At 26.0% G+C, this 14,148-nt stretch overlaps 1 protein-coding gene across 1 annotated transcript; it reads left to right on the top strand.

The window, feature by feature from the left end:
• The first annotated feature begins 6,945 nt into the window (after nt 1–6,945).
• LOC127291525 (ribosomal RNA processing protein 36 homolog) lies at nt 6,946–7,629 on the top strand. The gene is made up of 4 exons (XM_051320710.1): nt 6,946–6,976; nt 7,105–7,278; nt 7,369–7,467; nt 7,547–7,629. Exons 1-4 carry the CDS (start codon nt 6,946–6,948, stop codon nt 7,627–7,629), a joined length of 387 nt encoding a protein of 128 aa, XP_051176667.1.
• The last annotated feature ends 6,519 nt before the right edge of the window (nt 7,630–14,148 follow it).

Raw genomic sequence — 14,148 nt, 5'->3', positions numbered from 1 at the left:
CTAAAGAACTTTTGTGAGCATCGATACGTTTATGATTTGAAAATTCTAGAAAAAATGTTAAATGATCCCAGTAATTATTATAAAAAAATTAATTAGGTCTATCAAATTTTATTTGAATATTAGTAATAATAATAATAATTAAATAATAAAGAAATGACATTAAGTCAATATTTATAAATTATACTGCACTCGAGCGAGCGTTAGCGAGAGAGGACACATTGCTAGATTATATATATCTTAAAATTAAAAATAAACAGCAGTATAAATCTTACTTAAAATAGTATTAATAGCGTTATTTGGAAGACTGGATAGTTTTGACTCTCCGCTCCCTTTTCCCATTAGACTACATTCCATGATTGTTTTCTCTTTAAATATAGTGATCATAAGCTTTCGAGCAAGCGATGTGTGAGAATTAGCTTTTTGCTTAATATTTATGAATTCATTTTTGTCAATATAAATATTGCTGCCAGGTAATAATTCCACTGCCTAAAAAAATAAACAGAATCACATCTAGCAAAAATAAAGGTTAATGATTCATAAGCATTTATACGAACCTTATCTGCGGCAGTTTGCTGATTGAAAACGAAGCAATCATCTACATTTTTATCAGTTTTCTTGACGGTCATGATGTCATGCTCCTTGTCTGACATAATTGGATCATTGAAATTTTCATTCTCATTATTTTCTCTGTTACGGACACTAAGAGGGAAATCAGATGAGAAATGAGAAATGGTACCCGATTTTTCACCATTAATCACAAACTAAAAGAAAAATGTTTATCTATTATTTATATATTTAATTCCTCTGATACGATTATTTTAAAAATGGGATTTGGAAAATTATTTAACATATAACAAATTCTTATTTTTGATATAAAAACCATGTATAAAATGATGATTGAATTTTTTACAAAATAATTATTTATAAGAAAACAATTTCTAAATTTATCAAGCTTTTGAACATTAAAATATAATTACCTTTTTAATATTTAAAAGTTCATGCTTCCCCTCATGTGTCAGTTGCAGGGCACTAGCAAGATTATTCAATAAACTTTCTTTTTTTTCACGTTTAGCATTTATTTCCTTTTGTAAAATTTTTGCCATCTCAATATTTCCCTCTCTTGCTCTCCTAACTGATTCTAATCTTTTCTCTTCATATTGCTCAAACTCGATTTCTTTCATTTCTTCTTTAGTCATTTTCCTCTTTTTCATTTCCGTTTCTTTTATTTTCTTGAGTTTGTTTAAACTTGTCTTACTTTCTGGAAAAATAATTTTTGCTTTATAATTGATTAGTTATATAAATACAGTCCAAGAAGCTGCATAAATGTTTTCTAATTATATCACTAAAATTAAATACAAAATAAGCAGGTTTCTTCAACTAAGAAAAATAATAAAAATTTCTTTGACGTTAGATTGAAATTATTGAAATATAACAAAATATATTTAAAAAATCTTATTACATAATTTTTTTAATAAATGTTTACTAGATTTTTAGATTAAAAATACTTACTTGATTCCATAATAATTTTTCCTCTTATTATTTTTGATCGTTCGATAGCCTGCCCTTCTGTCTGCAATGCAAACTGAACTTTTGCCTCTAATTTTAACTCTGAATCGTCAGTTATTAAAATTGCTTTTTTCTCGACAACATAGAATGATTCATTTTTAGAAAAAGAGTCTATTAAAAAGAAACGCTTTACACTGTCCATTTTTATTTTAAGTTAAAGAATGACACATCTGGCTTAAATCAAGTTTCACTATGTTTACAAATAAAAATGTACGTCCTGAAGTTATCTATATGATTTAATCCAGAGTCATTTTCAAGCCATTTTCACGGCGGGTATTTTTAAATTGTTTTAAATAAGAAATGTTCTTTTAAAAAATATAATTTAAGGAAAATAATTATAATATTTAAAAACACTTGAAAATAGTGTTTATTTCTATGCAATTCACGTGCATCAAAAATGAATTTTGTTTTTTTCGCTTCAATGATTATGTACATTTTGCTACTGGCATTTGTTTATACGAGAACATGACATTTAAAAAAAATCATTTTCAAATAACATTCCTAATGATTTTATTTATAAAAATGTATAAAACTTGTACAATTATAAACCTAGTTTTGTTGTTCATCTGAAAGTGTACGTGAAAAAATTTCTTAGCAATCGTGAAAAAATTGCTTCATTGTGATTTAATGTAAACGGTAGGTATATCAAATTTTTTGATAAAACGTTACAATATGGAAAAATAACACAGGCACACAAAAAAAAAAAGTTGTCTGTTTCTTGAACTACACATATATTTCCTATAGTATTTTGGCCCGCTGAAACCGAATCTGAGCTCAGAATTGCTCCATCACCCTCAGTTTTTTTTAAATCGACCAAAACCACCCTGAAACGGACAAATTCACACTTCGGAGATAAAAAATAAATCAACTTATTTTTTAAAAAAACCAAATTTTACATCTACGAAACTTTGCTCCACTAACTCAAAAACAAAGCCAGCATTGATCCAGCACCCCCTGAATTTTTTTTAATGAAAAAACTACCCCTAATCTGAAGAATCAAATTCAGGTGGTAAAACAATAAAATAACTAATTAAAAAATTTTATAACCAGGTATTTTTACTCCAGCAAGGCAGAAACAAAGCCAGAAATGCTCCCTCACCCTCTAAAATTTTTTTAAATCGAAAAAACCACCCTTAAATAGAAAAATTCAAATTTAAGAAGTAAAAAAATATTAAATTACCGGCTTTTTTTAAAAACAGAACCTTACATGTTTATAGTTTTGCTCTACTAACTCAAAAAAACAAAGCCATCATTGATCCAGCACCCCCTGATTTTTTTTAATCGAAAAAACTACCCCTAATCTGAAGAATCAAATTCAGGAGGTAAAACAATAAAATAACTGATTAAAAAATTTTATAACCAGATATTTTTACTCCAGCAATGCAGAAACAAAGCCAGAAATGCTCCCTCACCCTTTAAAATTTTTTTAAATCGAAAAAACCACCCTTAAATAGAAAAATTCAAATTTAAGAAGTAAAAAAATATTAAATTACCGGCTTTTTTTAAAAACAGAACCTTACATGTTTGTAGTTTTGCTCTACTAATTAAAAAAAATAAAGCCAGCATTGACCCATCACCCCCTGAATTTTTTTAATCGAAAAAACTACCCCTAATCTGAAAAATCAAATTCAGGAGATAAAACAACAAAATAACTGATTGACAAATTTTATAAGCAGATATTTTTACTCCAGCAATGCAGAAACAAAGCCAGAAATGCTCCCTCACCCTCTAAATTTTTTTTAAATCGAAAAAACCACCCTTAAATAGAAAAATTCAAATTTAAGAAGTAAAAAAATATTAAATTACCGGCTTTTTTTAAAAACAGAACCTTACATGTATGTAGTTTTGCTCTACTAACTCAAAAAAATAAAGCTAGCATTGATCCATCACCCTCTGAATTTTTTTAAATAAAAAAACTACCCTTAACCTGAAGAATCAAACTTAGGAGGTAAAACAATAAAATAACTGATTAAAAAAGTTTATTACTAGGTATTTTTACTCCAGCAATGCGGAAACATACCTGGCTGTAAAATTTTTCAATCAGTTATTATATATTGTATTACCTCCTGAATTTGATCCTTCAGATTAGGGGTAGTTTTTTCGATTAAACAAATTCAGAGGTTGATGAATCAATGCTGGCTTTGTTTTTTTGAGTTAGTAGAGCAAAACTACAAACATGTAAGGTTCTGTTTTTAAAAAAGCCGGTAATTTAATATTTTTTTACTTCTTAAATTTGAATTTTTCTATTTAAGGGTGGTTTTTTCGATTTAAAAAATTTTTAAAGGGTGAGGGAGCATTTCTGGCTTTGTTTCTGCATTGCTGGAGTAAAAATATCTGGTTATAAAATTTTTTAATCAGTTATTTTATTGTTTTACCTCCTGAATTTGATTCTTCAGATTAGGGGTAGTTTTTTCAATTAAAAAAATTCAGGGGATGCTGGATCAATGCTGGCTTTGTTTTTGAGTTAGTGGAGCAAAGTTTCGTAGATGTAAAATTTGGTTTTTTTAAAAAATAAGTTGATTTATTTTTTATCTCCGAAGTGTGAATTTGTCCGTTTAAGGGTGGTTTTGGTCGATTTAAAAAAAAACTGAGGGTGATGGAGCAATTCTGAGCTCAGATTCGGTTTCAGCGGGCCAAAATACTATAGGAAATATATGTGTAGTTCAAGAAACAGACAACTTTTTTTTTTGTGTGCCTGTGTAAGGAAACCTATGTGGGAGTGCAAGGGAAATTTTTTTGCAAAACTTTATATGATCCTATTTAGGATCTCATATGAATTCCTATGAGGGAATCTATGTGAGAGTGGAAACAAAATTTTTTCCGAACATTTACAGGATCATACGTAGGATCTCATATGAATTTATATAAGCGAACTTATGTAGGAGTGCAATTAAAATTTTTTCCAAACCTTTATAGGATCCTACGTATGATTTCATATTAATTCCTACAGGGGATACTATGCAGGAGTTCAAGCAAAATTTTTCTAAACCTGTACAGGATCATACGTAGGATCTCATATGAATTTCTATAAGCGAACCTATGTAGGAGTGCAAGTAACATTTTTTCCAAACCTTCAAAGGATCCTACGTAGGATCTTATTTTAATTCTTATAGGGGAACTTATGCAGGAGTGCAAGCAAAATTTTTTCCAAACCTTTACAGGATCCTACGTATAATTTTATATGAATTCCTATAAGGAAACCTATGTGTGAGTGCAAGTGAAATTTTTTTCCAAAACTTTATAGGATCCTATTTAGGATCTCATATGAATTCCTATGAAGGAATCTATGTAAGAGTGGAAGGAAAATTTTTTCAAAACCTTTATATGATCTTACGTATGATCTCATATGAATTCCTATAGTTCATCTTTATAGGAATTCACATGGGATTCTGTGTAGGATGCTACATTCCAAAATATCTCATTTCTATAGGAGACCTATAGGATTCTTTATGGAAACCTATAAGATTAATCCCATAGGATTTTTCTTCGTGGGAATCTACATGGGTTCCTATAAAGAATACTATAAGAATGTATATGAAATCCTTGTAGGATTTTATGTAGGGACCCATGTAAGATTTTCCAGTAGGGTCCTGTAGCACGTCACTTGCGTAGAGGCTTTAATGTTTCAGCATTTCAGCAAGTTTTAACAAGTTTTGTTTCTTCGATTCATTTATTTAAACCGGTGTCTCTGTGAGTGTTTGCTTTTAATCGGATATATCAAATAAGGTAAGATAAATTACAGATTATAGTTATTTAATAACATTACGGTAGTAAGTCAGATTATGTGCACCTTAATTAATTCAGCAATTTTAAATATTTTGCTAAAAAATGCTACTTCTAGATTTTTACTTGTGCATGTTACAAGTTCAGTTTCCAGGTTAGTTTTTTTTTACAATTATTTTTAAATTTTTAAGTATGATTAAAAATAAGGCTATTTTTTGTTTAAAAAAATAATTTCTTTGAATTTTATGATATTATAAATTGTACTATTTAAAATTTTAATTTTTAATAATAAACCTCCACATAGATCAATGTCAATGTCCGAAGAAGAAGACGATGGATGTGCATACCAATTGGTTTCCTTTCAAGGATATGAAGATCCTGAAGGGAAAAAGCCAATCGATATTGTATTGGCATCGTGGATGACGTAACAAAGAAAAAAAAATATTTATGTGACAAAATTTGCTCCGCCTCCTTATACTCCTTCAGTGAAAAAAGAAATAAATAATTTGCTAAAAAATTATTCACCTGCACCAGAGATTTGGCCGGAATACCAAGTTTCATTTCATGGAAATGCAAGTAAGTTTTTCTTATTCAATTACCAAAAATAATTTTTATGTAATATTTTAGATGTAATAAAAATTTAAATATCATTAGTTTATACTGAAACATAATCTAAAATAATAAAAAAAAATAATTAAAATAATAATAAAAAATAATTATAACGGTATGATAATAATAATAATAATAATAATAATAATAATAATATGATAAACTAAAAATTCAGGGTGGTCGCAAGTCTGGGAAAAACCGAAAATCAGAGACAAGTCAGGGAATTTTAGTAGTCAGGGAATTTAAAAAAAATCTTCAGTCAGGGTATTTTGATCCAAAGGAAAAAAGGAAATTAAATATCAAGTTTTTTTTGAAATTTTAAACAAAATTTTAATTTTTCTGTTTTTATTTTTTAAATAAAATTATTACTTAAAAAATAATATAAAAATTTTAATAATTGGAAACTTTAATTAACTTTTTATTTAAAGAATACTCTTGACTTATCTAATTTAACAAGAAAGATTTTTTGACAATGTATAATAATTCAGGAAAATTTTTTAGGAACTTTATCAGAAGCTAAGAAACGGTTATTATTGTTGGAAACAAATGAATTTGTGTACAGTAGTGGAGCTGAAATAAATAAAAAAGTAAATGCTGCAAAAAGGCGAATTCAATAAAAAAAAATCAATTTATCAGAAGATGAAGAGAATTTAATATTAAAAGTGCCTGATATAACCGCGAATATAGAGGAAATAAATAAATCTGTCTCAGGTAAACGATTGAAAATAATTCTGTTAAGTGTTATTTAAATTACATGTTAAAACTTTTAACATTTATTTTCCATTAATTTCTTTTTATTTCCGTTCGAATTTTATGTGAGTTTTCTTTACATGATACGATTCTCTTTTCTGAATTTTTTAAAAGCAAATATATTTCAAAGAATTTTAAAAAAATTAAAAATTAATTTAAAAATTTTGTTAACCATTAAGTTGCAAAGAATTTTTGTTATTTATGTCTTTTTCAGTCTTAAATACTTCTGAAAATAAATCAGAATGTACACAAGAAGTATACATAGAAAATCCGAGTCCAAATACTCATACAGGAACTATGAAAGCAACTTTGCATACGAAAACAGCAGGTAATTAAAAAGCTAAAATTAAAAAAAATGTGTGTAAATTTTTATTATATTATATAATTCTTTACATTTAGTTTGAAAGATAAATGCAACTAATATTTCTAATTACTAAAAATAATTATTTTCATTAGATTTACCGAGTGCATCAGCAGATGATGCAGATTTTTCTTGGGATGATGATAACGAGGATGATGATGATGAGGATGATGATAATGAGGATGATGAGGATGATTATTATGATGAAGAGAAAAGAAGCAAAGTCCAAAAAATGTTGAATAATAAAAACAATTCAAATTATGATCAAAGTTAGTATTTTATAAAAAATGTCAGGTTTAAATTTATTTTACCTTACACATTAATATATTTCAAAAATTCATATAAATTTTTATTTCTAGCTGTTCCTCCAATCTCTAAAAATTTAACAAAGGAAAAATCTAAAGATAAGGTGATTAGTGGAAAAAATCTAATACCACTTTCAATTAAGAGAAAAAGAGGTATGGTTTATATTTTTTTATGTACCTCATTCTTCAATAGTTGAAATAGTTTACATTACTAAAAAGATTATTATTTCAGACTTCGAAAATAAGTCTGAAAACTCGCATAATGGGCAAGAAATTCATGCGTCATCATCAAAGGAAACCAAAAGTAAATACTAATAACTTTTCTGAATTATCATTAAATTATATAAATAAATGATAATAAAAATAATAATAAATCTATACATAACATTACAAACAGTAAATTTTATTGTTTGTAATGTCATATATTGAATATTTTTTTGTTAATTATTTTAGGACTGAAGATTCTCGAGCCAGAGGACCAAAACTTAAATATTTTTTCACCCAACATTTCTTCAAAGGAACAAGGTAATATAAATATAAATTCTTGTATATTAATATTTTCTAAATTTTTTAAACTATATTAGGATGTTTTTTATATTTTGCAGAAAATCCTTTTTTACTTCAATCGAGAATACTCAAAGGATTGCACGTACTACATTTATCAAGTAAGAATAACTCTCAGCAATTACGTGAAATTAAATCTATGTTAGTAGCATCTGGAACCAATTTTGACCTACCAGAGAATTTTGCAGAAAAATATAATATTGTTTTGCCTTTTGGAACATTAAGCGAGTTTCAATCTATGGATAAGGACTTAAAATCAAATAAAACATTTCGATACGAGTTTGTAAGTATAAGTATACTTAATAAACAATGTAACAAATTTATACTACTATAATACTTATAAAAATATATTTAACAAGACAAATTAATAAATCGTCTTTTTACAGAAACAAACTTTGCACACTCTTGTTGATAAACAAAAATCACTGTCTCGAACTTTTATTAACATTCTAAAAATGTATTTTTCCCGAGACGTTATACTTTTATTCAATGCTTCGAAAAAAAACGATTCTAAGCAGCAAGTATTCAAGGACACCGACTTTTATAAGTCTATGTTAGGTAAGATTCATATATTTGTTTACCTTTTATAAGTTATAAGGGTTGCTACGGTCAGGGAAAACCTGAAATTGTCAGGGAATTTTAAAATTTTGAAATCGTAGCAACCCTGTAATTGCACCTTGAAATTAGGAAAAATTTAATCTAACATAAGTATTGATATTTTTTTAGATTATATAACTAAACTTTGGAAGTTGAATGGAACAGAATTATCAGAAAAAGAATTTCTGAAAATACTTGGCCCAGTCATTACAAATGCCACCGACTGGGATGGACATCGTTCTTCTAGACCAAAGAAAATTAATTTAAATGAACTAGAAGTAATCGTTTTGAAAGATCAAACAGACATGGAAACTGTATAATTTGAATACCAGCTAGTTTCTGCACATTTTTTCAAAAACTTATTTTTTTTAAATTTACATAATTTATTTTAAAAAATTCGTCATAAATCGAAGTAAATATAAAATATATGTTATGTTTAGTATATATATATATACACTACCGTCCGAAATTGTGCGAACTCTACTTTTTCAACAACTATAAAACTGTTCAAATCTTCAAAAATATTAAAACTAAAATTTTTTCCTCTTTATTTTATTAAAGTTAATAAAATTCTGAAAGAAATGACACCTTGACAAAGAGAATATGTTAATTTTTCAATTAGATATCTAAGGAAAACCCAATTTTCAATGTTTTTACTATTTTTTTTATTTCTCTGGCAAAAATTAATATTTTTAAACGTTCTTAGGCTCATTGAAATCGTATTTTGTTATGCAATTCAAATTATATAAAACAATTCATGTACACATTCTTCGCTAGCGTATGCAAACCGTGAAAGTAATTTAAAAGAAAAAAAAATTTTTTTTAACAAAAACTTTTAGGGATATGAGCCATTGAAGTGGCGCCTTAAGAAAAAAGGCGAATTGCGGTGACCAGCATTCTGCAAGTATACTTCGTCTGAAATACAAAAATGAAATTGATTTACATTTATTATAAGATTATCTAGTTCGTGATCGAAGGATTTAAAAAAAAAAAAAATTTGACAAAATGGCGACCTGTCAAAGTCAAAAGTATGATTTTCGTTAAAAAAATACGGTCGATTTTCAGCTATATAAAAAAAAGTTTTGCATAAAAAAAAAATCCTTCGATCACGAACTAGACTTATATGTGTAAATGAAGCACACTAAATTTTAAATAAATCGGTTTAATGGTATTCGAGTAATCGTGGTCACCGACTTGGAAAATGTCATTTTGAGAAAAACGTATTCAAAGTTTCAACTTACTTTTTTTTGTTCAGAAGAAATTTTGTTTCCAATTTACAAAGAGTCATCGATTCCTGGACCATATAATAACTCTTCCGCAGTGGTTGCCGTTTCTAAATCATAGGAAAAGGCCATCTGTCGTTAGGGTCAGGTATGGCTGGCCACCTTGTCTGAAGCCACGGGACGCGCCGCTGCAGTGTTCTGTATATCTCATTCATTTTTCACCGGATCAAGTTTAAAATTTACAGACACATTTCTAAATATGTATACTTTGTATACTATACTATACTTTGTATGTAGTTAAGAATTTTTAGTTAAGTTTAACTTAAAAAAGAAATTGAAACAGTAGTAAATACATAGAAAATAATTTTAAATATCCATGAAATATTTAATTTTATCTAAAATTTTGCCTTAAAATTATAATTAATACTTCAGAAACATACACTGTTTTGTCCCAAAACTCCACTGCATCTATAGCTTCATTTGATGAAAAGTTCATATTCTATAAAATAAGAATAAGTAAGTTTGTTATACAAGTGACGGGTAAGCGCAAGCAAAAATTTATAAAATTTGCTGTATTTATTTTAATTCCATCTTTTTATATTACAAATAATTCCTTAAAACATAAAAAAACTTCATTACAATAAAAATAGCAAATGTTAGCAATTATAGCCCCACTGATAAAAACGTTTAACATTTCTGGACCATTTTAGTAATATTGCGGGTAATATTATTGTAGGTATACTGTAGAATAAAAATATAATACATAATTAGAATTAATACATAATAATAATATGAATAATATATAATAATTTATAAATATAATTAATGAAAATATAACAATTTTCCTCCCGGAAAATCTGCCTAGAAATCAGTCCGGATTGTTTCCCACTCGGATTTTCGGTCAGAAAATTTTAAACAATCATCCTGATTTCTAAGCAAATTTTCAGGCGGAATTTGGGGCAAAAATTTTCACTCAGGTTAATAATTTTTTCCACAAATCATATTTTTTAACTTCTTTTTCTAATTTTAATGTAAATCTATTACATATATAAATAAAAGTATAATAATAATTTTTTTTAAATATAAAGTTACGTCTTCTAGTTTTGAATTTATGTAGATATAATTTTGGATCTAATATGAAATAATATGAAATTTTCTTTAGAAACATATCACATTTGACAACATACGCTTTTCAATTTTATAAAAGATAATTAAATTTCGAAGTATAGTGTGATAGATAAGAAGAAAGGTAAATAAACTGATGTTTACATGAATAAGTGCCTTAACCGTTACAATGAAATTAAAATTTTATTTTAAAATAGACGTTATTTCTCAATTTAAGAATACTTACTGATTTATTATTTTATTTGAGTTAAATAATTTTATTAATTTTTCTAATAACTAAAATAGCATTCATTAAATTAGAAGATGTAAAAAATACAATTATTTCCTTACATCCGTCTTTATATTACATTTAAAATTTTACTTTAGAATAAAATATTAATAAAATAAAATATTTTTACATTTTAAATACAATTTTTATATCTAATATATATATATAAACTCTAAAATCAAAAATTATAATTAGATAACTTTATGAATGAAACAATGTCACAAAATAATAAAAAATCTTAAAACTTACCTCAAATTTCACTTGAAGTGGAACACACTTACACCTTCCAAAAAAAGACTTAAAAGAATTGTTTCTTATAGCACAGTTTGCGTATGGTCCTCTACACGTGCTTCCTACAGCTCAATTCCCGAAGGAAAGAACGACTTGAAAGATCTAGTAGTAGGAGAGACTAAAAGGAGTGGATCAAAGTATATAAAAAGAGGGGATAAAGGGAGATACCAGCGAAGTACCATGACTTAAAATTTTAAATGCCTAACTATGAAATTGTAATATCTCAATTTTTATCTTTTAATAATATATCTATATATTAAAATGATCCATGCTTTAATAAAAATGATTCTGAAAAGTTATTGTATAAATTTTATAAGATTATAATTGTGTTTATTTTCATAAATTAATGGTAAAATTATATTAAATTTGGAAATATAATTCAATTTACACTCACAAACATGCACTAATATTAAAAAAATTTTAAAGCAAAATTTTTTTAATATACCTATAACTGCCAAAATTTGAATTTTATGAATTTTGAAGTATCCTTTTTTTATAAAGACCATGGCACTTACGGGGTTAAGAAATAAACAAATCTCCAATTGAGGCGTTGGGTGCAAGAAGGGCGTATAACAAAAACCGACAAACGGAGAAAATTCAAGTTAAACTTTTAAACTTTAATTATTCAAAAACTGTAAATGCAAATAATAAAAAAAATTTTATTCAATTAGACCTTTATTCAGCTATCAATTTCAAGTGTTAACTTGACTGGAAGTAGTGACTAACTATTGAAAAACAATTTTTTTCATAACTAATTTAAACGCCCTTCTTGCACCCAGCCATTAAATCAGTAAAATTTTTAATTTAAACTAAGAATAATTATAATTTTAACATATTTTTTCTATATTTTTTAAATTATTTATTTTCAAATATATATATATATATATATTTAAGGCTTTAATAATTTTTAATTTAAAAAGAAATATTTTTTGCATGAAAATTTAAAAAAAAATTTAAAAAGAAAAATTTTAAAAACTTTTTTTTTAGATTTTAATTGATAAATAATGTATTAATTATTATTGAGAAAAACAGTATTTATAAAATCTAATAAATACAAACTAAAAGTTAGAATAACCTCTTGTTCGAATTTTAAATGTTAGAATGACTTTCTGATCGAATTATTAAAAGTTCGAACTTTTAATAATTCTAATAAATAAACATTCGAAAATTGAGCTATTCGAACAAATAAACATTCGAACTTTTAGCTATTCGAACAAATAAACATTCGAACATATAATAATTCTAACAAATAAACATTCTAACTTTTGGAAATTATCTTATCAATCTACTTAATAAATAATAGAGAAACTTACCACTTTTCTTCATGGATGTAATTTAAATGCATTTTCATCATTAATAAAAGAAATATTAATTATAATAATTATTTATTATTATTTTTTATTATTATTTATTATTTATTATAATAATTAGGATTTAAATAAAAAACTTGCATTTTTAAAACATTTTAATTTTTTTTAATGCAATATAAAAATTCATTCTTTTATTTTTATAAATTTAGATTAGATGTACAACGTATTTAATTTTTGAGAGGGTATTTTGATCAATTAATGATTTGTGCGTTTTTTAAATTTTACGAAAGTAGGGTTATTTTTCTTTGCACAACACTCTGATTATTATTTATAAATACATATGAGGTATTCCATGCCAAATCGGAGACCATTTGGCTTTTGCACCTCAGATCTTTTTGAAAATTTTTTTCCTTTTAGTACTCATGAAGACTAGCTTTCATGATTTTTTTCAAATTTTTTCATCAAGCCCTTTAGGAGATATCAATTTTTGAAAAATTACGTCACTTTTTTTTGAAATGCTTGTAATTTCGCTAAAAATTGACCAAATTGGATCAATCTTATATCAAAATTTTTGTTTTTAAACGTACTTTCCAAAAAAAATATTGAAAGTTATTTTCGAAAAAAATTTCTATTAGATTTTTGAGATTTAAGACTAAAAATTCATTTTTGAACCTGTGTGTATCGATCGATTTTTTTCAAAATTTTTTTACAAAAACTGCTCTAAATTTGACGAATTTTGAGCCTAGTCCGATAATGGGAAAACGATGGGAACTATTTTTTTCGAATTTTCAAATTTTACGTTTTTAATTATTCACGTTAAAAAGTATTTAAAATTATTCTTAGAACTATTTTACTATATATATATATATATATAATTAATAATGTGTAATTATTTGATGCCTAGAGATTAATTATTTTAGATTGATTAAAGGAAAAAGATATAAACAAAAAAAGTATTAAACATGCTCAATGAAGTTTTTTCATCGAGACTATTCTTTACTCTATGATTCTGTAGTTTAAAAGGGTTGCAGCAGAAATTAAATGCTCCTAAATTTGACATGGCATACGAACGTAGAATTGTTTTTTTACATGACACGCTATAAAGACTAATAAAATATGTTTTTAGGTTAAATTTGATTGCGATATTTTCGCACTTGTTCCCATGGTGAATATTAATCAGGAGTAACAGTGCGCAAGTCGCATTTTCGTATTCTTCTGCGCACGCTATTACTCCGCCATTTTGAAAATAATTTCGGTTTTAAAATAGGAATCTATCGTTTTTTTCAGGTTTTTATCTTCCTAGTCTGCAAATTTATTTTTTAATTCTTAATTTGTGATTAAAGATTTCATTCATATTTATTAATTATCGAGTTATCTGGTATTATTTTGAAAATGTTTATGCATGTTTAATACTTTTTTTGTTTATATCTTTTTCCTTTAATCAATCTAAAATAAT

Source organism: Leptopilina boulardi, unplaced genomic scaffold, assembly GCF_019393585.1.
Source record: "Leptopilina boulardi isolate dan_hultmark-lab unplaced genomic scaffold, ZJU_Lbou_2.1 LbouV2_139, whole genome shotgun sequence".
Classification (NCBI taxonomy): Eukaryota; Metazoa; Arthropoda; class Insecta; order Hymenoptera; family Figitidae; genus Leptopilina; species Leptopilina boulardi.
The sequence above is the reverse complement of the archived record's forward strand: the minus strand, read 5'-3'. Positions and strand labels throughout refer to the sequence as shown.

What these genes read in the sequence shown, in the direction of transcription:
- LOC127291525 (XM_051320710.1), top strand. Translation starts at nt 6,946, where the DNA reads ATGAAAGCAACTTTGCATACGAAAACAGCAG. An exon ending in TTTGCATACGAAAACAGCAG is followed by an intron (nt 6,977 to 7,104) that starts GTAATTAAAAAG and finishes TATTTTCATTAG; the next exon opens with ATTTACCGAGTGCATCAGCA. An exon ending in TTCAATTAAGAGAAAAAGAG is followed by an intron (nt 7,468 to 7,546) that starts GTATGGTTTATA and finishes TTATTATTTCAG; the next exon opens with ACTTCGAAAATAAGTCTGAA.